Source organism: Gadus macrocephalus, chromosome 20, assembly GCF_031168955.1.
Source record: "Gadus macrocephalus chromosome 20, ASM3116895v1".
Lineage (NCBI taxonomy): Eukaryota > Metazoa > Chordata > Actinopteri > Gadiformes > Gadidae > Gadus > Gadus macrocephalus.
The window spans coordinates 18,391,659-18,418,481 of NC_082401.1; the positions used below are offsets into that span (position 1 = coordinate 18,391,659).

Below are 26,823 nucleotides of genomic sequence, written 5' to 3' on the forward strand. Positions count from 1 at the left end.
GGCCTCAAAAATACTAGGCACATTCATATAGTTATGAGGATCTCATTTCCCTGCTTAGTTTCTGCTGAAATATGAATCGCCAATGACTTTATAAAATCACAGTTGCAACGATAGGGAAAATGTTATCAGTCCCATCAGAATATTTTTGCATAACGGCAATAACAGGCAAAATGTTAGGCTTAGGCATGAGTCACACTACGCATTGCAAATTGAATGTCAGATAGCAACAACCTCACATTGAAAAAGCCAAAACAAATATTGAAAATGTTTATTAAAATAGCATCTCCACCTGAAAAGATAGTACACGATTCACATATCCACAGAGCTTTCACAAAGTAGAAGAAGGAAGCATTGAAACAGAAGATGGTTCGGAAACAGCCCAGTCCCTGCGCTGTGTTCCGTAGCAGAAGTGAGACGTAACCAGCGCGATACAGCAAGCTTTATGATATCCACAGAGGAACAGATGGGGCCGCCCCCATTGAACGACGGCAGACCAGTAAATCCACAGGGCGATTCATTGAAGCCACTATCAGCCAGTCCATCCCGGGGGGAGACATTTAAATAAGAACAAAAACACGAAACACAAACACCCTGCAAGCGTAAACACTACTCCACTTCTCTCACTTCAGCAAAAGCTTCTTTTAAATAGCAATCAAAAAACGCCATCCAAAAGCATAAATTTAAAAAAAGAAAATGGCAAATTTTGAACGAATGGCTAGTCCTCGTCCTTCAACGTCCTCCTTTCTCTCAGAGCCCCCGTTAGCCATGTCCAACCTGCCCCGGATACTCCCTGGGGGAAGTCCTTCACTCAGCAAGTGCAGCAACGGCCATGTTGAAACACCGTCTTCAAGTCTATTTTCACTCTTGTTTTTTCCAGGAATGAGAAAGAGTTCCTTACCTGCACGCACGAACACACAACCCTTTCTTTATTCATTCAATTCAGGAGTGCACAACACAATGTCATGTCCATGGAGAAGTCTACCCAAAGAGGTCCTACAAGAGAGACGTTTCGGTGTCCACACCAGCGGTCGCTTCACGTTGGAAGTCGGACCTCAGTTATGTCTGGGGCGTCCCTTCTTCATCCGCGCCGCCTTGGGCTTGGGGATGTACTGGTTGTTGGCCTGGTGCTCCAGCTCTCTGCTGAAGTACTGGATGGTTTTATTCAATCCCTCCTCCAACGGTACCTGGCCAAACAAACAGAACACTCCCTTAATTTGTATTGCGAGGACTAGCCATAGAATGAACTATGAGACCCTACGGTTCATGTTTTGGGCGTTGCAGAGTCAGATTGGTAAAATGATGAAGCCCAGTTTACCCCTACTGTGTACCACTGTTCTTCCTAATGATGAGACGCCGTGTAGACCTTGTAGTCATGGGACACCTGTGGTGGCCTGTGTCCAACCATCAGTGGCGGCTGGCGGTTTTTAAAGTGAGGAAGGACTGCGCGCTTGTCGCTTGGTTGCCATTGGCCTGCTTGCACTGTTGGTGTATGGCGGCATAAGAATGTGAGACTCAAGTTGTATCAGGGTGTTTCGGTGAACTACAAAATAGTAGGGAGGGATAGTTATGTGAATACAATTGATACAAAGCCACCAGTGGCATCACTGTAATTTGAAAGCTGGTGGGCAGCATGGCTTTGAAATGGACTACAAGGACAGAAGGAAAGGATGCAATGCCCATTCGCCAAATCGGGCTTACTCTTGATTTTAAAAACTTAATAAAAAAAGCTGGGCCTATTTTTGCCCTCAATGACTGGAGTTATTGGTTGTAATTTAGCTATGTTTATTTTCAGTTACAATTGTTCTAAGAAAAGACAAGACCAAAAGTGATGTGACATTTAAAATGCATCATGCTCTGAATCATTCACCCTTTCCACAATATCAAACAGAACGGTCAGAGTAACAAACTAGTAAAAGAACGAGATCATTATTTCAAACAACCTGATCTATAGGCATGCTGCCTAGCTAGGAAAGTCACATAGCAGCACCAACGTGAACTTGACAGTTGTCGTGGCGTTTGGTTGCCCTATCAAGATTATTCACATCAGTGTAACCATGAATAGCCCACGTTGGAGATTTGCCATTATTCATTAGCAAACAGGCCCAGCAATGAGTAAGCCATGAGTACCTAGCAAACCATGTAGCACCCACAACACTGACGTTACCATTACTTTTGGTGATTTTGCGAAGTGGTCTACCTTTTTCTTTGGTCGCTAACTTAGCACTGTAACTCAATGAATGGAATGCTTTATGTAATTAAACATGAACAATGTCCTGTTTCCAATGTTTCCATTGTGAACATTATTCGCAAATGTTAGATCTCGTTATCCTTCAGATGATTTCACCTGCTTTGCGTCTCTTAGACTGAGTGGCAATGCAGGCAGAGCGGGTTTGTTATCGACAGCGTTGCCAGATTGGGCAGATTTCCCGGCCAATGATAATTTTTCCAGCCTAACGTGATTAAAGGTGGCCCAATTGGGTGGGAAATCTGCCCAATCCGGCAACACTGCTCACCAGCCAGGGATCCTGCTTATTGGTTCATAACTCAGCACGAATAGATTTTTGCGCGAATCAGACGCCTTAAAGGGACACTGTGTAAAAATTACTCCCATCTAGTGTTACAATTGTATATTGCATTGAAGCTAATAGTGCTCGTTTGTTCAAAAACTACGGTGGGCAGTATGTGCCAAGAAGCTGTGTCATGACATCCAATACTACCTCATCGAGTCATTCGAGTGATGATGAGGTTCGTTCTTTCAAACAAAATTCAAACTGCATTGAATCATTGGTGTAAGCTAATGATGTATGAGTAATTATTCCTCAAGCAAGATAGTGAATTATTTCAGTCATCATTCACACTGGCTCAGAGTGAAAACGCGTTTGCATTTCCTGTACCACGTAGTGCTTTTTGTCCCTCTCGGCAGTTCATAGACCGGAAGAACATTGAAGCCTCCATGAAGCCTACCCGTCCTATGTAACTACATATTAATTATTCTTCGCTCAGGAGGATAAGTGAGATTTTTGGCAGAGATAATTTTACACCAATGAGGACTTATTTATGAATGAATACGTTGATTTGAGGTAATAAATGACTTTAAATATTACACAGTGTCCCTTTAAGGTCACACCCACTCAGAGTAGGACTTTCCTCCTCTCTCCCATTGAAACCCATGGTATTCACCGGCCGCCAGGACTTTCAGGGAAATGAATGGGAGTCAACGGAGGCTCAGGGAGGACCTTCCTCCCTGAAGTAATTGTCAATAGGCGATAGGGGGTGCTAATGTCCCTTTACCCAGGGAAACGAACATTATATATTCAAAGGCATTAAAGTAGTCATATTTAAGGGCATTAATTCCTCCCTCTCCTCAATGGAGAAGCCTCCACTGTGTATGACACAATCGAAAGACCTTGGTTTGAGTGTTACATCAATCGCACACCAGACGAGTCACCGATGAGGGACACTATGTGCATCGTCGTGTGGTAGGAATAATGCGATTTTAGTTTAGGTTGATTTCTTCTGAAACTAAGCGACGACACAATTGGAAAGATTACCATGTTTAAGAGCATAGAAGAAATTCCAACACCCTTAAAACCAAGCATGGGGGACTCGAGTCACATGACTTGACTCGCGGGGAGCGGGGGAGGGGGAGTGCAGTACGACCGTTTGATTGACGTACTTACTGTCCAATGCCAGTCGGTGGTTCTGAAAATCATTGGCTGGAGTTTTTCGAGCCCTGCCCGTTCCACAGATGATTGACTTGTTTAATTTTCATGTCAGTACTTCTAACTCAGTGGCTGTAAGTGGGTTATGATAAGGATTTCAAGTAATTTTCAAGCAAAAAATTACACCGTCAGAGCCAGAGCGTCAGACTGGGCTGATCTCAGCATACCGCAAAAAAATTCAGAGGGTTCAAGTTCCAGTCCCCAAATTCAGTTGTACCACTACCTGGACATTTGTGATGGACAGAGCTGCCTTCAGTTTTTGGCCATGAACAGGCGTGTAAAAATAAATGTAAAAATAAAAAAATAAAAATAAAACATTCAATTAGTTATGAAGAGGCCCACCGTTGTTTGTTCTTAATTGTCAATTTCGGCAAATTAGATGTTTTTACCTAATTTAGAAAAAGGGGCTCTCCTCTCCCCCCCCCCCGTTCTCGTAGGGCACCGAAACGGCCAGCAGCGGCCCTGCACCCTCCCCTCTTTGTTCAAGGTGGAGGTAAGAGTTACGGCAGTCCCTGCATCAAGTGCACCTGTTGAACGTGTGTTCAGCCATGGTGGGGTGATAATGTGACCCCATCATTCACAACTCAGTGACAAAGTACTGTCAAATTAAATTTTTTGCAAATGCAATGCACTGTAAGTCGATGTATGTTGCGAGGCAGCAAGATCGCTACCAGCTTTCAGGCTTGTGTATGACTATTTCCCCTTCCTACAGTATGTTAGTATGTGATATTACTTTTGAAATATTCTTTTTTTTTCATGTCTGATGCCATGTGTTGCAAATAATAGTCTACAACATGTAGGGCGATTGAGTGATTGACTTGAACTGTTCTCGTATACAGCCACCTAGAGGTTCTATTTGATTCTGTGAATAGGTTGGAGGAAATTATCATAAAAACATTTTCAAACTATTCACATAAAGGTTTTGGAATGTTTTGAATAGTTTCAGTTATTGTTAATGTTAAGACATTGTTATTGTTAATGTTGAAATAAAACTCAACTTATGAACAACTCTCTTTACCGATTTTTAAATGTGGAAACTGGGTTAGATCATCAGATTTTTGTATGACTTGACTTGTGACTTGCTTGACCTGAGCAATGACTTGACTTGTGACTTGCTTGATTCTCACCACAGTGCCTTGGGACTTGCTTGAGACTTGAAGGTTATGGCTTGAGACTTGCTTGTGACTTGCACATGAGTGACTTACCCCCACCTCTGTTTAAAACCAAACTAAACAAGATTTTCGGGTTTGCTGGCACTTTAAAGTCATGTGCGGTCAAGCCCTTTAGCTTGGAGGGGGAAGGGGCTCACATACCACGGGCTCCCAACCCAGCATCATCTTAGCTTTGCGGATGTCTGGCCGGCGTCTCTGGGGGTCATCCTGGGCCTCAGGAAGGAACTGGATCTGACTGTGGCTCACTGTGGACACACGTTCTTGTAAGCCAAAAATTGGGAACACAAACGTTAGTCAAGACAACATCGATATCTACAAAACAGATCAACGCCTCGTCCATAAGCAAAACAATAAGAGGGATACTAAAGCCTTATGACGGACCAAAATCTACTCCTCTGCCCCCAATCCCAGGAATCTATTTTCCATATTCTCTTCCCTCCTCATCCCCTCCCCTTCCTTCCCCCCTGACAGCTGATGACTTTGTAACCTACTTTACCCCTTCCTCCACCCCCCCCTCCCCATATCCACAGCTCTGTCATCGCCCAGAATTCCTCTCTCCTCTTCAGATTTCTGCAGAATAATAGCGTCTAACCACGCAAACACCTGACCTGACACGATCCCCTCCCCACTCCTCCAGGCCGTCTTGAACAACATTCTGCCATTCCTCACCACCCTCATCTAATCCTAATCCCTCCCTTCAGGCCCTATTCCAGCGTCCTCCAAGACTGCTAGAATCAACCAACCCTTGACATCACTGACTTCCGGAATTACAGACTGATAGCTCTTCCATCATTCAATTCTAAAACACTGAAACGGGCAATCTCCAAACAACTGTCCTCCTATCTCCCACAAAACAACCTGCTTTACCCCCATCAGTCAGGGTTAAACATGCGACAACCACTCTGCATTTGAAACGTGGCCAACTTAATCATGCTGTTCCCATTGTGTCCTTCCCTCGCCTCGCTCTGCCTTTACACGCATGTTGACCCATGTCTTGGGACTCCTTCGTTGAGTTCTCAGATTCAAGACAATGGTACTGGCCTACAACGGAACTGCTTACCCACAAGGCTCTTGATGAGCTGGGCAAACTCCAGGATGGTGTGCTCCTCTGGGTTTCCCTGATTAAATAAACCACACAGCTTCTCGTTATCGGCACAGCCACACCAGTCAGACTCACAAATTAATGAAACAATCAATGAGAAAAAAACATGCGCTAGCCAAGATATCTAAATGGGAAAGAAGGCCAAATGTACCTATTTCATAATTAATATCATCCATTAATCAGTTGTGAATTTTCTTTCTGTGTTGAATGCACAAATATAATATAAAATATAAAATTGATTAATGAACATATTCCATCAGGTGTGCGTGTGCGCGCGTGCATGTGTGTGTGTGTGTATGTCTCTCACCAGGTTGACTGGACTGCTGATGTTACTGTTCATCAGGAGCACCAGGCCATTCACCAGGTCACTGGGAGAGACGGAGAGAGACGGCTGGGTTAGCACCTCCCATCCCCCTAGGCTCTTTGGGACTCCTGCATCTCCAGGCAGTCAGGTGGAAACGTTTGAATCTTTTGAGTGTTCAATCATTGAAACACACACATTCACGGCCATTCATTACACACATGAATCGTATGACTTTAACCAAACCAAAAGCAAACCAAACCATCTCCACCACTCATCTCAACAGGCACAGAAACAAACAGACTCTAATGGCGGGGCATTGACCGAACAGGCACACTGTGTGCCAGAGATAAACGCAAAAGGGAATGATTGCAGAGAAACACTTTTTTAGAGAGAGCGAGCGAGAGAGAGCCATTAAAAAGTGTGAGAAAATGGATTTCTCACGCTGTAAATTGTCAGGTGTTTGTGTGAGACACCTTCGAGCAGACCCTTATCATCGTTGCCCCCTAAAGGACAGGACCTGAATGCAGCTCGGCTTTTCAGACATCTTTGCACGTGATTAGGGTGATAATAAAACCGCTGAACACAAAAGGACTCGCCTTAACGTGATGATGGCAAGGCGATTAGAATGATAAAGAATGGCTGAACACAAAGGACTGCTCTGACCATCAACATACCAGGACCCCAATCAGCAGCATGTGTTGAAAGACCCATTAGATGGGAGCAAGGCAGGGGGAGAAGGGGCCCTTACAGGAGAGCCTCATGGGGAAACAATGCCCAGCCAATTCCCAAGTGTAGATGCAGGGTTAAGAGTACCCTCCTAAGCCAGGTACATCCGATCGCCCTACAACACGCAGCAGTGGTAAGTGATGTAATTACCTTACATACTGGAAGGCTCTGGTCTGCAGTCCTGAACCATACACCTGTAAACACAGAGGATGGATGACTACTAACATCTGTCCAGTCTGGTGGATACAGTCTTCTACTGCATCCATCGCAACGTACAGGTCTTGACATCTTCCTAACCACGGTTCTACTGGCAATAGCGCTCATACGGCATACAGGTTATTGATCATGTATTCCAATATCCTTTTGTACATACTCTGCACTTTACTGCTTTTTTTTTGCACTTTTGGTGAGATGCTATACTGAATTTTGTTGTCTCAGTACTTGAAATCTGTGCAATGGCAAAGTTGAATGCAATCGAATGTACTTTTTTTGTTGAGAATAGATAAGCAAATGTTGCCTTTGAATGAATAACAAGTAGCTACATTTTTGGGTTATAGTATGACCTAACTATATAGACCTGCTGCGTGCTTTCTGATATCAGGGATCGTCTTCTCATTAAGATGGACAGCTTTAGCTGAGTGCTGGTTAGCTCTGGCACAACCCCATTGGGCGCTAATAAACGGCCTATTGTAATAAAGACCTACCGTGAGCGGTTCCCCCTGGAGCGCTTGAAGGATGAAGTTGCTGACAACTCGGCCGTCGTTCATGTGCATCCTGGAGCCAAATGTGTTGAAAATCCGGGCCACCCTCACCTCCACACCTTCCTGGGGGGCCCACACACACACACACACTGATTAAAATAAAAACAGAAACTAACAGTGTATGTACCAATCAAAACAAAAACCTGACAAGCAAGATGAATGACCAGAAACGAATTAAGTATATAATTAACCCCAAGAAATACTCATTAACCCAGTTTCCATTAGATTTAAGAAAAGCCTCCTTCATAAAGCTCCTACTATTCCTGTTGTATAGAAGGTAATTATTGCAGCAATAAAAGAGTTCAAGTTATTCAATTCAGCAGCGGCAATCTATCTTTCTCGTTATCATTTTCCTGCTTTTCCCTACACATACTTTAAATAAACACAGGGATTCAGTCCCCATCCAATGCATTTATAATACTTGAACAGAATTTTAACAGATCGACAGTGGCTTGCTAGCTATTGTATGAGATGATGCTTGATCGGGCATGATGGCAGGAAAAGGTGCAAAATTGTGATATGAAAACTCATTTGAGCCAATTGTATATCAGTATATAAATTCATAGTTTGCTGGGACCTGTTCTAGCATGGATCTTTTGTACATTGGGGATCAAACCCGTACCCTTCGGGTTGGGAGCCGAACGCCATCGACCGGTTCACTATCCTGCCCCCTTATTAGTAACGCAAGCCACACAAAAACATGACAGCCTCCACAGTACACCAGGGTTCATACACTTTTGGACCAATGGATTTCCATGACTTTTCCATGACTTTTCCATGACTTTAAACCAAATTTCCATGACCAAACATTTTGTGAAATCTCGGTGTTAACGTGCAAAAGTGATAAAATGTAGTATTAAAACTAACAATGGGAATTCGGAGGCATACTGTATACATTAAATGACACAAATGATTGAGAGACAATAGTTTGATTTAAAGAATGAACATTTATAAATATACTCTGGTTGCATTCACAGCACTGACATCAATAAGAGCTTTAGTATGCAGAAGCATCCAGCTAGTGCAAACATTGATTTCCCTTTTCTAGTGCAAAATGTAACAGAACAGTTGGCAACTAACTCTCACATTTAAACAGCTTTATAAAACAACATCACAGATAAGGGGGGTCACACGCATACTTAGCTCTGCTAGCAGCAGCGCTCTGGTGTTTAGTGCCTTTCGCATGGCTCGTTAATGCCGCCTCTCCCATGTTAGATATGTCAAACGTTTTGTCACCACATAACCTACATTTAGCTCGGCCCGGGTCTTTGTCGGATGAAACCCATGAGATATATTTCTCATTTCGCAACCAAGCATTGCTGAACCTACACTTCCCTGGCATTTTGAATAATTTTGGCTACCCTCAGATACTGTTGCTATGGCCAACAAACGTTTCAGTTGCATATGTTTTAGTTTCAGCGCGTGCCTGTTTATACTTTGAGCGTATTTCATTTAAAGGCATATTCATGATTTAAAACTCAGCGTAAATGAACGACAAGAAAATATGAATAAAAAAATGTCCATGACTTTTCCAAAACTTTTGGGACTTTATTTTTTTCCAGCACTTTTCCAGGCCTGGAAATAACCATTTTAAAATTCCATGACTTTTCCAGGTTTTTCATGACCGTACGAACCCTGGTACACCACTCACCAGCACCACTCACCAGGCCTCTCTGGACAACGGACAGCCCATAATCATCAACATGGTTTAAGGCGGTATTCATTTGCATAGCGTGCAGTCTACACACGACTTTAATAGCCTACGAGAGAAACCTCAACGAAGGAGCCTAAGACATAGTGAGGCAAGGCAAGGACACAATGGGGACAGCATGATGAAGTGGGCCACATTTTAAATGCAGATTAGTTGTTGCATGTTTAACAACCTCCAGCCATTCCCAACACTACAGCAAAATGTTGTGTGCAATAGCTTATACTGGCCTTCTTGGTCAGCTTATGCCTCACCTATGGGGCTCGTGTGTAAACATACACACCTCGATAACCATGAAAAGGATGATAGGAGCCTTTTGCAATGTAAAAATAGGAACAGCGTATCAAAAAATGCAAATTTGCACCTTTGCCAAATGTCTGAGAGTGTGGGGGTGGGGGTGGGCATAACAGACAGTGGAGGATCTCCAAATGGGTAGAATGGTTGGTTGGTCGCTCACACACACACACACACACACACACACACATAACCCCGTATGGTAATCAGTGGATCTGAGGACTTTGTGTGCATCTCATTGCACTCGTGTGTGCATGCATGGAAACATGCCATGAGAAACAATGCCAATCTCAACAAGCTGAATAGTGGCATTTGGGAAGCATGCCTTTCATTGTAGATGTTTTTACTCGTTTGTTATTAACAAGTAAAATAAACTAGATCCCATATGGGATGAAGTAAGGGGCAATTTAAAAAACATTTTGAAAGCATGCCGATTTATGTTGGTAGTGACTCCCATGCTGTCTGAAGCAAATGGCAGGCATATTTTTTCCATCTGTTGAGACGCCTAGCCTTGACTTATCACATTTTAAATGTCAATGAATTTCAATTAAACAGAGATCTTATTTGTGATACCTCAGCCCACGTCCGACCTGCCAGACAGCTGGATATCTGAGGTGCTACTTTCATCGCATTTCTACCAGGGGCGAAAAACTGGAGGTGCGGGGACGGGTGCCGAGATATCTCGAAGAAACGGAAAGCAACACAAGATAAAGAAATATCATCAGCTTAAATGAAAGCCGTGAGACAACAATCACATCTGATCATCAAAGGCTCGCGTATGTCAGGGCGGCAGAAAGGACAAATCCCCACAGTGGGAATATGTTCAGAGGATGCAGGGGGATGGCAGAACACAAACATAGTGCTGTGCAACTCATATTTATTTGTGTTTGTGTGTGTGATGATGTAGGTCAGCGTGTGAAATAAAAAATGCACTAATACCCACTTTTGTTTTTCATATCAACACTGAATTTGGGATAAATTAGTCCGGTTTAAATATTTGTCGAGGCATTGGATCTATCACGACTACAACTCCATCAATCATCATGAACGATGGTTGTTTGGCCTGCACTGAGGGATAGTGGCTGCTGATACTAGAACAACACGACTAAGTCACCCAGCAGGCACCTAATGTACCTTTAGATACACAATGAGCCTCTCCTCAGAGTTTCTTGCTGCCTCACTTTCTCTGAGAGAGCATTAACAAGTTGTGAAACACACAAAATGTACAGAAACTACAGCAGTTTTGAGAACCATGTTGTTATTAAAGCATACTCGCATACATGCACGTTATCTGCATTTGAAAACAAACGTTGACAATGTATTTTCTATATAAACCAGGTGAGGTTGAAAGGTATCTTCCGAACTCTGTGGTAATGACTATCTAGTCCATTATTAGTGATAATTACTTCACCTCTAGGAATCCTTTATGCATTCTAAATTCACAAAACATACTTTAATTCATCGTTTCACGTTGAAGGCTTCACTAAATAGTTTACATCTTTTGAAATAATGCAGTTTCCCCTCCAATAAACAAGGCCAGATTCATGTGGATACGTTTCAATTCTACTCGTATATTAATGCATAGGAAATGTACAATGCATGTAAAAACAAGTGACCTCGAGTTTCATCACAACGTGGACCCGAAACCGCGTCAGTAACATAGGTGAACAATATCCCCCACTCGCTCTGTAAATACAATGAATACAACTGACCGTTTGTTATTGTGCAAATATAAACCTATCCTGCATCAAACATTCCACCATACTGCTGTTCACATTCAAAGGCCTAGCCAAAACGGAAATTAAAATGAGCTTCAGAAATCTTTCTAGAAATCACACAAAACCTTTTCAGTGGCTCCTACATTCAATCCTCAGTGTTAAGAAGAGTAAAACTCCATCCTAGACCCCTAAAGGGCCCTCCTCAGACTCAAGGCATGTTTGTTCAGATACGCTTTTCATTTAGCCATCTCGTCTGCTGTGTTTTATTTGTCATTTAGTTGTACTGCATTGCCAAAGCCCTTTGGGATGGTGCCAGACCAGGAAAGGTGCCAGACCATTAAATAAAATGCATTCTTATCAATACTAATATTTATATTCACCCCAGGCACCCGAAGCTGAATCTATTTGATAAACCCATGCAGGGATATACAGAGGCAAGCGGTAACTGTTACAGGAATTACTCCATTACCGAAATTGAAATGTACAATGTTTACTATCTTCCAGCGCAAACCTTTCTTTGGGAATCGTATTCATGTGCACACATACACACCTCACACATCAAATAAACCAACACAGCAAACTAAATAGGAAGACAACATTAGAAACAACCTGTTGTGGGTAGCAGCAGGTGGCTTGTATTCTACGGTACGTATAGCTTTAAACGGAGGCCATAGGCTCCACTGAAAAAGTTGAAAACCCAAAAGGTTTAACGGCCATTCTGCCTAAATAAAACTATTTTTCTCTATGAATGGTTTTATTTAGTTTACTCTTGCAACTACATCAGGCCATTTAGCAGACGCTTTTATCCTTAGCGACTTACAATAAGCACATTTATCAGTCAGTACAGTAAAGATATTCATAGAAAGTGCCAAGCACTTATCATGTCTAGGTAAAACCAATCCCCTTATACAACAAGAAAGCTAAGACACCACACACACACACACACACACACACACACACACACACACACACACACACACACACACACACACACACACACACACACACACACACACACACACACACACACACACACACACACACACACACACACACACACACACACAAAGTTTGATTGGAAAACTGACATAGTGCAGGTTTGACCAAAACAATTAAAAGGACTCGTCTTGCCGGACGAGGCCGCGGGCGTACCTGTTTCATGTAGGCGTAGCACATGGTCTCCGCCACCCGCTTGCCCTCGTCGTAGCACGCCCGGGGCCCGATGGGGTTGACGTGCCCCCAGTACTCCTCGTTCTGGGGGTGGACCTCCGGGTCTGAAGAAAACAAGGCGCATGGAGCACAGGTTTAGCTAGGGGGGGGGGGTTTGGTTTGATTCCAGGCAAAGAGGATATATCGCACACGGGTGAATTAAAAGCGGTGGCGTTGATCGCTAAGATTGACTGGGAACATTTTGCCACGCAAGGTCACCTACACAAACTTAAACTCACAAAAGTGATGAACATAGTCTGGCAGACCATAACTACAGATGCCCGGCACTTCACATTATCCTCTGTGCACTCATTAGCACGACACCGCCTCCAATTTTTCTTTCACGTGCATTGTGCAGGTATACAGTATGTATGATTAATTTATGTAATATATTATTACTTCACTTCAAAGATCTGTGACATAAATTAAATACAGCCATTGAAGCTGTATCTTGTATTCAATGACTGTATGCTAATTGCGACGGCTTTATATTTTACACGCAGAGCTCATGAGGTGGATGAAGGGGTCGTTATTTAGCGCTGGAATCCCCAGCGAGGAGTTCATCAAGTCATTAGTATTTCTATAGGACAGGATTAGATATGCCTCCATCTGCAATATTCACTACCACAATCAGCACTTTTATGCTCTTTGATATGTTAACTGTGATAAAAACAGTCAGAGGTAGCGGGGGGGGGGGGGGGGGGGGGGGGGGGTGCGTGCGTTACCTCCATACACCTCGGACGTGGAGGCCAGCAAGAGCCTCGCTCCCACGCGCTTCGCCAGCCCTGAAGGAGACAGTAGGGAGAGGAGTCTGCACACAGAGCTGAACAAACCCGATGGTTTAGAGCTAGACACGGAATGTGAAGGCACGCATTCAAGTTGGCATCGTGAGAAAATCCCCATGTACAACTTTGACTTTTGCAGGTCTGGCCTTGGATGGGCAGCAGCTGATTCCCACGCATGGGCGGGGCCCAGTGTTGGTCAAACAGATCCATAAAATCAGAGTCAATGACTAAGAGAGGCTTTTGTTTTGGTCACTCTTGCTGGATCCGGTTGACGAGTATTGGGAAGCATCCTCTCCTATGCTAAAGGCTTCCAATGGCGATTTTTGTTCATTCTGTTCATTTTAACATTATTATTTGGTCTGTTTCGGATAAAACTGTCAAAACTGAATTACAGAGATCTATAACTGAATTATAGATACAAGTATTTCCTTTTTCACGAGAAAAAAACCCAAATAAAAATATCTACGATTGAAAGTCCACATGTAGCAATAATTCAATTCAATTGTATTTATATAGCCCTTAATCACCATTACAGTCTCAAAGGGCTTAACAGGCCAAATATTCATGACACCCCCCTTTACCCAAGCCCCCACACGGGCAAGAAAAAACTCCCTTGAAATTAGCAAGGAAGAAATCTTGAGAAGAAACGAATAGTAGGGGATCCCTTCTTCCAGGGATGGTCAGGAGTGCAATGGGTGCCACAATTGACATACAGGTAAATACATGCACATCATAATAAAATGGTGAATGAGTTTTGGCCATTTACCATCAATATAATTGTGACTGGTGGAATTGTTATTTTCCATATCCGACATCAACAATTACATTTGTGATATTTGAGGGGCCCACAGTAATGTTGGGGATACTAATGGACTCTGGACAAGAATAGAATCAGAAATAATAATCTAGAATTCCATTCATGATATCGGTTATACAATAACAATCAAACATTGCCCCTCGTAAGAATTGAAAAATTTACCAAAAAGATTACATTTTACCAATGCTCAAATATATCTGCCATTTGCTGGTCGAATGTGTTAATTGTGTAGCCTGATTGTCTGCTCTTTTTATTTTAAGCATATCAACAGAAAAATGACAACAATTATAACGATGTTGTACTTTCTCAGTAAATGACCATTGAAGTTTCTCATAAGGATTACGTTAAACACTTTGACGAATCCTCCAAGGGTAATACATCATGGAGTACAGGTCATTGTTTGAGACGTTTTTTGGCTCATTCAACTAAAAGTAAGCTGAAGTAGGCTTTTATGTGTTAAAAAAAACACATCAAATAGTTACATGTGCGTAATGCAACAAACACATAATCCTCCTTATATCAAAATGGACAGAGGTTAACGGGGACTATTGAATCAGCCAGGAACACACATTTTAGGATACAATCAATAAAGCCGAATTGCACCATAAAAGCTCTGATGCCTACATGTCAGCGTCTCAATGGACCAGAAAATCATGGGCCTTTCAATGAAGTAATCAACCTTAATGGCACCCATGTGAATGAACTGTCGGTCATCATGCTGGCCATCAACACTGCCATGGATGCATGACCCTCCACAACATATAGACCTACCGTCTTCTCCACACAAAAGTCATCACCGTCATTCCTGGCGCTCCCATTCGAGGTAATTGCAGGATTCGATATCTTGCCTGGCTAGGAATTGTTCCCATGACAACCATAGGATGTTGCATTGTCCTTGGCCACTGCTGAGAGTAGTGAGCCCCGCCCCCCCCTTGCCATACATATACCCTGCTAGTATTGTAGCCGTGAAAATGGCAAGGAAACATCACATTTGATTGAAGCATGATGTCGTAATGAGTGAGGGCGAGGGTGTGCGGGTTGGAAACAAGTTGAGGTCGTAGCACATAGACGCCCTTGAAATGGAAACACTGCAGTCCTTTTCTTAATGTCAACCAAACATGTGTCAACTGCACAAAGAAATTGCATCAGGATGGCAGGTATACAACGTCCACAGCTCATGATAAAAAGCTTTTCTGCACTGGCGATTGGTGCAATCTCAAGGACGCACAACCAACCTAAATCTGTCCCAAAACACAGCAGGTCTAAACCCCGAAACGGCTGTGCTTGAGGATATATTTTAATGATTGCTGTGGCCAGGAAAAGCACCTCTACTAGATGAATGAAGAAAGGCACAGGAGGCTGCAGCCTTAAAGGTCCCATGACATGAAAATCTCACTTGATGAGGTTTTCTAACATAAATATGAGTTCCCCTAGCCTGCCTATGGTCCCCCAATGGCTAAAACTTGCGTTTGGTGTAAAACGAGCACTAGCTGTTCTGCTCGCCTTTGAAAAAATGGAGGCTCAAATGCGCTGATTTGGAATGTCTGTATTCATGACGTCATCAGGAATCTCAGCTCCTCCCCTTACTCTGCCTGGCCCGCCCAGAGACGTTGGCCCGCCAATGAGACTCGACGGTGCGAGCGCCACGTGTGTGTGTGTGTGTGTGTGTGTGTGTGTGTGTGTGTGTGTGTGTGTGTGTGTGTGTGTGTGTGTGTGTGTGTGTACACACACTGTAACCCAAGTGTTTCTTGTCGGTTCTTTGACGTGTCTTGTATAACGAGACTCGTATTGGGGGTTATCTCAGCCATGGTTGGGAAGGAATTGGGGGTAAGGAACTTTGGCTTTCACTGGCTGAAGTACATGAACTGCGTCATGCCGCGAAGCACCATCGCCCGGCAGTGGGCAGCCGGCAGCAGGCAGCGCGCGGTTCAGTCGACTTCAGGTTGATGTGAAAGTGGAAGAACCAGAGACGTCGCAGAACCCGACAAAGTCGTTTGTGATTCATTATATCGTCTGGAGGCGCACACAGCTTTTGGCCGTGATAATATGTATTAAATGTAGGGATCGACCGATATATCGGTCGGCCGATATTATCGGCCGATATTCGCGGTTTTTACGTGCATCGGTATCTGCCGATACGCGGCTGATTTTCGCGTTTTTTTTTTTTTTTCACTTGTTCTACCTCACCTGTTTTTAATATTTGTCAAATATTGTTCATCTACTTGTTCTTACTTGTTCTACTTCACCTGTTTTTACTATTTGTTAAATATTGTTTTTTATATTGAAGTTCAATAAATGTTCCATTAAAAAATAAATAAAAGAAATCGGCTCAAGAAAATCGGTATCGGCGTATCGGCTAAGGCTGAGGAAAAAATATCGGTATCGTATTGGCCCTAAAAAATCGGTATCGGTCGATCCCTAATTAAATGATATAGATTTCTATGTATTATATGATATTATTTAGATATAGAGCTCCAGGACTGTACACTTCCTTGTAATTTGGATAACCGTTCTGTCGGACTCTCGTCTCTGGTAACAACGAGACTCGTATTGGGGGTTATCTCAGCCAAGGTTGAGAATGAATTGGGGGGAAGGAACGTTGGCTTTGACTCCCTCAAGAACATGAACCACGACATGGAGGAGAAAGGGATTGTTGGCGGCGAATGTCTCCAGCTTGAGACCCGCTGAGGGACCACCGCCGGAGGCGGAGGTGCCTAAGCGCTGCCCGGCAACGATCCCTTTCTCCTCCTTGTCGCGGTTCAGTCTACTTCACATTGATGAGGACGTTGAAGAACCAGGAAAGTCGGAGAACCCAACACGGTCGTTTGAGATTCATAATATCGGCTCACACAGCTTTTGGCCGTGATAATATATATTATATGATATAGATATCTATGTAGGCTAGATGATAATATTTAGATATAGAGCTCCAGGACTCCCGTGTGTTCTAGAATATTTACAGAACACGGCTAAAGGCTGTGTGCGCCTCGCCATTGCGATACATCCACTGTAAACAGAGCGCATGGTACCGTGGCTGCAAGCTGCTCAGGGCCACACCCCCACCCTCCTCCTTGACCCGCCTCGCTCCTCCTCATTTGCATTATAGCTACAGACACCAAAACCGCGCATTTGGGGGAAGCTCAATGTGCGACTGGCTCGGAGTGGCTGTAACTCTGCACCACGGCTGAATTTCGGGAACGTCTTTGAATACTGTGTTAGTTGCCCACTAATACCTATATTAAAGAATACATAAAATAGCATGTCATGGGACCTTTAAAGCCACAAAGCTGACACGACAGCACCGGTAAATTCCCTTGAAAAAAAATACAAATTATTTATCGACTTCAGATAACAGACAACGTACTGAACATGAATGCGCGCAGCCACACTGATTGTTGGGTGTGCTGCAGGATGGTTTCTGCCCATCTGGTGCTAGCATAGTGACGTGGAAGGACTTACCAAGCATGTTGAGAGTTCCTATCGTGTTTGTCTTCAAGGTCTTGATGGGGTTGTACATGTAGTTTGGCGGAGAGGCTGGAGATGCCAGGTGGTAGATCTGATCCACTGTTGATAAAACACAGGGTAAGGATTGCATGGGGTGATCACACACAAACACACACACACACACACACACACACACACACACACACACACACACACACACACACACACACACACACACACACACACACACACACACACACACACACACACACACACTATTTCAGAGATTCAATTTCTATACACCTTCCACCCCACTAGCCATTGAACAGTTCTCCTACCCCTTGATTTCTAAGGCCATTACCATCAGACCCATTTTCCTACATCATAACCCTTCCACCTTTCCCGGTTGCCTTGCACCCATTCATCGCCGTCTCCCTGATTCCCTAATCAACCGGTAGCCATACATACCCCTTTAATCCCCTAACGCAGACTCTTTCAAACTGTACACACTATCGACCTCTTCACGACCTCATACCCCTTTCCCCGCCAACATCCTCAACCATTTCAGCACAGTCCAACTGCCAATAAAGGCCACTCACTCATAAAAGTGGTCGTCTGGAACCAACGGAGCAAAAGTATTTTTCCAGAACACATGTAGACTACCTCCTCTTTAATTGTCACATCACCGTGTTGGTTAAATTGTGCATGTGTAACAATGGGAAATTTAATTGGGAAGATGGGGGTGCAGAATGAATGATACCACAGCATTGCTTGCCTGCGGCTGAAGGTTTGTCTTTTTTGTGCAATTTGCGATGTTATGTATTGCTTTTAATAAATGTCCTTATTGTTTGCTTGATAACCACTTTGATAACGCCTTTGTGCAATGGCAGTGGCACCATCCAATCACGTTTCTTCCTAAGAATAGCACATTCGACAGGTCTAGAATCCTAGAAAATACTAAGTTAAAGGATGATCCAAAATAAGTCGAAAAAAACACATGCCAACAGCAGCCATCACACACGCTGGTTAAAAGGATTCTGTCAGGCCGTACTCGTCGCTGCTTTGTTCTATTTGCTGAAATGCAAACGCTACAAAGGGTCTTTGTTCATTAATGCATTTCACCATTCCTTCGTTCTCTGGACTATAAGGACAAAGAGCCGCAGACAGCACTCCTGCGGTTTCACTTCATCAAGGGAGAGAGAGCTGGTCGCACCCCAGAAGTGCCAACAGACAACAAAGTGGATCGGAACAGCACAGGGGGCGAGGAGAATCTCCTCTATGTGGTAAAGAAAAGTGTGTGGAGACCAAGGAAAACACAGGATGTTTTTCCGGCCGCCACTATCAGACAAAGATACATGTAGCCCACTGATCGGGATGAAAGATGGGCAATTTATTGTGCCGGTGGGGGAGTTTATCAGCCCATACAACGAACACACAATACAATGAAATAGAGTTGCACCGTCTTTAGAAAAGAGTTTCCTTACTTTCCTTTGCATAATTCTATAATCTAACCACACTCGTTCAGGTGTCCTACCTAGAAAAGATCTACCAGCAGTTAAAGTCTCGGGCAATGTTTTACGTTTGCATAAAATACTAAGAATGGTTGACAGAATATCTTGTTCAGTGACGCCCGATACGGACAAACAATACAAGGTGTTCCGTGCTCCTCCCTTCCCCCTGTGAGCCTGTGTATCTTCCCCTTTGTGCTGTGAATACTTATGGGGTGCATCTGAAAGAGCCAGAGGACCCACTGTATCAGCGGGAATTCAAACACTGTAATTAAAAAAGATATGTGTTTTGAGCTGAGATTCTAGGAAATGTGGAGGGGGGGGGTGTGTTACGACCTAACGGCAACTTTGTGTGCCTTTTTTAGAACCGTTGTTGTGATCGAGTGTTATAATGAGCGACGTGTATATGATATGCGGCATACACCATGACATTACACTGAGAAGCAAACCCTCACTTGGACATTAAAATAAACCGCTGCTCAGACGGAGCTCGACAAAGCCACACACCGTAGCGTCATACTGTTGGTGTCCTGGAAGACTAACCCGCTCTCGGAAGCGATCATCAAAACCAACGACTTTCCAGAGCAAGCATCCACAAATCAAACACACCGAGGATGCTATTTAGTGTTTGAGAATTGTAACCCTATCTCCGTCAACCACTTCCAGGTAGAGCTCCACGCTCCCACCAACACCTTGCCACCATCAGCCCTTTGTCATGATGTCGAAGAATATTTTCAGTCACCTCGGCCTATTATCACTAAATAACGGCTTGGATTATCATGTGCACGATCCTAATATCAATATAACCCCTTTCCCTTGACCAGGATAGTCAAGTTAAATAAGCTGCATTAAGGTTGGGGCTTTCCTACCAATCTTTTAGAATATATGACGGATACTGAGTAAACTCATTGAAGACAATATACCAAAAATATTAGTTATTACTCCAAATAACTTTTAATGTTGTCTTTTTACCTGAGTGGAAGAAACTACTGGCCAAGCATTTGTTTGAATATTTAACGTAAACTATTTTTGAGCCTGCCATGTGCAATGCATTTGTGATACTGGGATATATAATATACCTCAGAAAAATGAAAAAAATATATATATTCTCAGCAAGTGTGTCTCCCTTTTGAGATATTGAAATTAATTCCACTCATCATGTTTGGTGTGCGCACAAGGAAAATAATGTCAGTGAAAAACTAGGCCTATGGATAGTGGTTGTCAGGGTAAGACAGCGAAAGCAAATCAACACGTAGGAACCTAGTGAATTTCTCAAAGCTAACGAGTTAGTTGCTACCTAACCTTACTTCACAACAGATAGCCTTGACTGTTGTTATAACCACTAACTGATTATTGCCAAACAAAATTGATGGAGAAGGATTTGAAACAAAAAAAGGGGCCATCTGGACAGAAATATCTAAATATTTACAAAGACACATTTTAATTTGCGTCTCCCAACACACCCCTGCAAAGCCATGCACTTATTTATCATTCCCGGCATTCGTCAAAGAGATAACAGTAATCATCCCATCACGGTCCTCATCATGTTTTTCCAACTAAAGCAAACCCCCCGGACCAATCGACATTTCAGGTCCGCCAACCATAAATCAAAAAATAAAAACATGAAATAAGTGCGACGCGCCCCGACGCCGTCTCTCCTCACCTTCGATGTACAGAGGCTCCACCACGTCGTGGTTGATGAGCTCAAAGTTCTCGTGGCCGATCCAGTGCTCCACGTTCCTCTTCCTGCCCGTGAAGAAGTTGTCCACCACGGTCACCTCGTGGCCGTCCATCATCAGCTTGTCAGTGAGGTGGGAGCCCACGAAGCCGGCGCCGCCCGTGATCTGGGGACGGGGAGAAAAAAAACGCGAACCGTGAGTCGCGGCCGGTGCATTCGTCAACGGCGGCCTCGGCTGATGGCTGATTGGTTGATTGAGCTGGGCTGAGTTTGGTTCATTTTGAAGGAAGGGAGAAACGGTACAGAATGAAGAAAAATGGTCGGTAATCAGTAGGTTTAGCCAGAACAATGTGCAACTCCCTCTGGAGGGAAGTGTTGTTTTGGAACACGTTTGACGAGAAAGGTTTACCACCGGTATGGCATTCAGATTGATCTCCATTGACTTGAGTGGTGTTGATTTTAAACTTTACAGACACCATTACTCTCTATTTACTGCTGTTTTTTTTACTTTCATTTACTTGGAGTTTTCTTTTCACAGCATCCTTTTCAAATGTTTCTTACATCACAATGTAACCTTGAATGAAACCCAAACATAACACTAAAGAACAATCATCACTGCTTAAATTATCTAACGCTGTTGTGTTTCAATGTATTTGTTTGTGTCTATTCTTCTTTGTGTGTCTAACTAATAATGAAGAGGTATTTCTTATTCTTATTTTTAATAAGTATTTGTTATTTTGGATCATCCTTTAACTTTTGGAAATGCTTTTCCAAGTATTTTGTAGGATTCTAAAAAAAAACGGAAGGCTGAGAAAACAAGGAAAATATTATGGGATGGCTGTGGAAGGTCTGCACTGAGAGGAGAGCAAGGGCAAACAGGAGTGAATACAAGTGCCCTGATGAATGAAGAGGAAAGAGGTGGAGAAAGATGAGTGCAGTTTTCAACGTACCAAAATCCTCTTCCGATCCTTTTCTGAGAGGAATTTGACAGGAGGATATTTCTGGGTAAAACTGTTAAAGAAGAGGTTAACAGTTTTAACATCAGAAAAAAGAAACCAACCAAAACGATCTACTGACAACTTGCGTAATACAATTTAGAACAATTATCGAACGTCATGTTCTCACACATACATGTTTCAGACACGCGTGTCAAAATGTTATAACAAATGATAGCTCCATAATGAAAGCCTCAATATTGTTGAAAGATGTTTGTCGTTCGACAATTTGCTTCTAGGCTTAACATAATAAAATCGTAGCTTACTACTGCTGTCTATTATTAAATTAAGAAAATCCACAGATCTACAAGTGAGCAGGCAAAGCCAACACAAAGCTAACACAAAGTCCAACCACAGCAGCCAAAATCATTAGTGACATGGTGCGAGCATTGGCACACAGACAAAAAGGATCTTGCTAGACATTTGCTCAGAATGTGACAATCTTATGGAATAAAGAAGCAAATACAAGTTGCCAATCCTCCAGGCAGCATACCAGACATGCTACTGTTTGGTCAGCTGTCAGGAAAGATGCATTGGAAGCATTTACTTTGGGATCCAGTGATATTGATTGATAAACATAAAGGGGATACAATTAAATCCTTAGTAAAAAACTTTTCATTCTGTAAAGTCAAGAGGTTTTAGACAATGACTATTGAATCTGAATGATGTGGAAATAAGAGTTTTTAGGAGCTTAGTACAGTTTCAAGTTGGATCATAAACACACCCACCTACTGCTGTGCAGAATATGACACAGCATCGACGACTTTTAACAAACAGCAAGTCACAGGGTATACTTCATAGGGGGCGAGTTTGTAGAGTCCAATCCCTGAACGTGTATTCACAACGAGTATTAATACCTGCGTGTGTGTGTGTGTAAAAAAACGCTTACCTAAGCTCAAGGTCATGAATCTTCTCTCTGAGGGGAGCTACAGCCTACAGGTGAGGAGGGTTTGACAGAACAAGGGCACAGCAAGTCAGAACAAATCAGGTGGATCGTGCATCAGCTCCGTGTTGTGCCTCATTAAAAGCCTCATACACTTTTCATTTCAGACATGATCTCAAAATTATTATGCAACCTTCATAAAAATTGAAAGATATATAGGGAACATTTAATGCCACAACATTTAAGTTACAAGGTAAAGAGACATAAAAAGTTATCGCACAAAAGGTAAATGTTTGATGGCTCTAGCCTGCATATAAATCTGTTGAACCAATCCCAATCAGCTATCTTTGTCATAGTCCCCGCGGTCACTCACTGTACATGATGTAGGATATATGCAATAGCTTTTTTACTTTTCTCGACATCGAAGTCCTCTTATTGCATCAATAGCGTGAAACGACAGTCAAAAGACCATAATTATTGCTATCAGTTATGTCTTGATCATAAATCTTGATAGAAGTAAGCGCGACAAGCCAGTGTTTACTTGCACTGCGTAATGTGAATAAAGGTTACTTTGGATAAACATGACCGTGTGTAATTGTATCGCTACAGTTTAGTTTTGGATACCAACTTCTCTGAAAAAGTGAAAGCCTACTTTTGGTAATCAAACAAGGAATCAGATTAAAAAATGAATCTCCCAAACAGGGATGTATTAAAGAATGCATACCCACTTATCATAATCCCTTTCATCTGCGAACTGTTGATTGCTATACAATTTTACACTCAGATTGTGGATCAAAAGTATGTGAAACACCTTTTGCCTTCAACCCATTAACTGGTATGAGTTCAAGGTCAATTGTTGCTGGATTTTCATGATGCAAATATTATGTGCTTAGTGAATAACGAGTAATCATAAATGGCCAGGAAACAGTTGAATTTCAGCAACAAACTAATAAAAGAGACTCATAATTACCTGGCAATGCAGTCAATACATAAAGTAACCCAAAAAGTACAACTTACTTCATCTATTCTTTGCTCAATCTTCATCTCGCTGAGTTCCTGTATCGATCTAGGATACCGAGTTAGGGGAATATAAGTACACAAACACTGTAAGAAAAAAACACGACAAAATGAGGAATTCACCAGAATTTTTGTTGCCCTGAAAAACTCATACCTCATGTTCGTATACGTTCCCCAGACAGCTGGAACAGAGAAAAGAAAAATGGTAGGACGGTTTCAAAAATTGCAGAAAGAAAGATCATGAACTCATATCATGACGAAATTGTGTGCGTGCATACGTGCGAGCTTTCTATAGATATATCTAATGTATTGTGTATGGGCAACATTGACAATTACATGCTAGGCTACAGAAAGATCTAATTCGGGACATTTTGTATATTAAAAGATCATTTCTATTGCACAACATATTGCTAGTTGTGTATTATTTGTTCGACTTTTTGGTATTTCTTGCATTTCAAGTATTGCTTCCTCTGCGGGGCAATGGGGACTGCCTATTGAAAGATTGCCCTCAATTTGAACGTGCCCTGACTTAGGAGTGCCCAGAAAACACTGAACTCATGTCTACCTAGGTCATCAGGCAACAATGATCTCAACTGTGACCAGAAGGTTTTACAATACTGGTCTCTCTGCAATAAACCACAATAAACCTCTGCCAATAATTGTTTGCATCCCTACAGTTGGTTTTGTTTCGTCAATCCATGGTAACATAACAGGCATGATTGTCATTTGCAATCTATTGAGGGAAATCCAGCAAGGACCTTTGGTACATTGTTCTGATTTATTTTCACTAAACCTTAATTAAACAAGGATAGTCCCATTGAGATTATCAGTCAAATTTTTAAGGAGGTCGTTGACATTGAATATTCAGCGAGACTTGATAAGAATTGCAATAAGAGACTTGTATACATCTTCCTTCTCGACAGTCATGAAGAATCTGCTTTGATTGGGCCTCTCGGTCAGCAAACTTTTGTTTACCCTTTACTGACCAGTAAAGACTTTTCTTCACACAAAATAATGATATACCTGCATCAAATATATAGGCTAATATATTGTACCACTAAGATACCGCTTGTATCTTAACTGCAAGACGTCACCATGACGATACCTAAGAACATCCTGAAGCTAAGGGAGGGCAAGTCTGAAGTCTGTGTATAAAATAAACATTAACGAAAATAAACAGAGAAAATGCGTTTTGTCTAGTGTTTTTGTCCCTGAAAGCCAAAAACCAGGTCATGCCTCATCGCTGAGAAAAACATTATTGTTTCCGTAGACAATACAATCAGGTCTGGTCCTGACCTCGCCCACAACCACTGCATAATACAAACAAATTACCTTTTTCATAAATACTATCACAAACTATGGTAATGCTCCATTCACTTCAAACTAATTCAATTAGCTTTTGATTTTAAATCACTCTTAAAATAAATTGTGGAGAGTAACTTGGGTCCTCAACATGTACGCTGTTCATACTCTGCATACCAAGTATGATTTGACTAAGGTGGCTGTTTTCAGCATAGCAGCTAATAGTGTATACGTTATTGATCATTAAGCTTCGCCCTGGAGAAATGTTAAGACGAAAGCTACTGTGATACTGTCAATAACATGGTCCACCTTCAGTTCTGTCAGATGGCAAAGACGTAACTTCACCGCCTTGATACAAGATGAAACAACAGGCAACTTTATAATAATCTCGACTAGGTTGCGAGTATCTCGACACATACACTGCGCCTGTGTGGGTTGTTGGATCATTTTCATGGATGTGTACTTACAGGCTATGTAGGCGATCAACGCGAGGGCAACCAGCAGCTTCATCATTCTCCTGTTTATCCCTGAGATCACCCACACTATCCGATTCATTATCTGCTCAATGCAACATGGGACTCGCAACAACAACACTACCACTGCACTTTAACTCAAGACTGTCCATGTTTTCGGTCGTCACCAGACATACCAGACGGCAGGTCAAATAATAGGCTACCCTAAAATATCATGTTTTGGCAACGCAGTGCATTGTTCTGAGAGAGTAGTCGGACGGCTCGGCAAGCAAGTTGGTTAGCAAGCTGCTACGTCAACACTTCCCAGTCATACGTGGCTAGCCCGACACTAGTAGCTCTGTCTTATCGCCAGCACTGTGTGTGCTACTGTAGAATAATACGAATTACGGCTATTAAGTGACCTGATTGAAGTCCTTATATGCCGCACGGTCAACACACTTTAACAGCGTAGTCCGGTTGGGGTAACAGACGGTATAATGTACCGAAAGTGCATCGTCTCAGGTTAGCCTTTAGCTCCAGGAGGCTGGCTAGTTTATACAAACACACCGCCTCTTCAGCCCGTATTAATATCCAGTCAGGGAACGATATGACAGCAGCAATTTCACTGAAGTAAAACTCGAAGTGATTAAATAAATAACTACTCAGTCTTGCATTAAAGCACAAACTCGGGTTGTTCTTCACTGTTTGCCCGACGCGTTTGATCGATGAACGACAATTCTTGGATTGATTAAAAGGACTGCTTTTTAACTTTTGATAATAATAATCCTCAATATCCCATTTAGTCATTAAAATGTTTAATTCGACTTCTAACACTATTTGTTGACATCGCATATATATCCAAAACATGCGATTGATAATTAATGTAAATAACAGATTAGTAAAAGTCAAGCCATTCAACACATTCAGACATAACTTCAAATCTCGGGTTCATCCACCTCAGGCACAATGGTTCATTCATAAATAGAAGACTCGGATTTAGGAAAACTACCACATTGCACTGGCCCATCTGAGACTAAACGCATTTATAAACGTTGACATCATGTTGCGTTCCTAAAAAATGTAAATGTTTAATTGATTAATATTGAAATCATCCATAATGAAAGACAAAAACGTTATTGTGGATATAAATGTGAAGATTCATAATCTGTGTTAAATCCAAGACCAGAGCCGTTACTGTATTGCTATCATATTTTAAAGGTTTATAC

At 42.4% G+C, this 26,823-nt stretch overlaps 1 protein-coding gene across 2 annotated transcripts; it reads right to left on the bottom strand.

Moving 5' to 3' along the window:
- Positions 1-253: 253 nt before the first annotated feature.
- On the bottom strand, positions 254-26,351 carry uxs1 (UDP-glucuronate decarboxylase 1). 2 transcript variants are annotated; one of them, XM_060039344.1, is made up of 15 exons: positions 25,613-26,351; positions 23,998-24,025; positions 23,844-23,892; positions 22,833-22,876; positions 21,899-21,959; positions 20,934-21,114; positions 17,778-17,882; positions 13,442-13,501; positions 12,660-12,781; positions 7,731-7,850; positions 7,177-7,220; positions 6,304-6,364; positions 5,955-6,012; positions 5,036-5,139; positions 254-1,184 (listed from the first exon to the last, which is right to left on the bottom strand). In XM_060039344.1, exons 1-15 carry the CDS (start codon positions 25,698-25,700, stop codon positions 1,053-1,055), a joined length of 1,257 nt encoding a protein of 418 aa, XP_059895327.1. In that variant the 5' UTR covers positions 25,701-26,351; the 3' UTR covers positions 254-1,052. The 2 variants fall into 2 exon arrangements, with proteins under 2 accessions (XP_059895327.1, XP_059895326.1); XM_060039343.1 differs by having other exon boundaries at positions 5,036-5,154; positions 25,613-26,350.
- Positions 26,352-26,823: the final 472 nt, after the last annotated feature.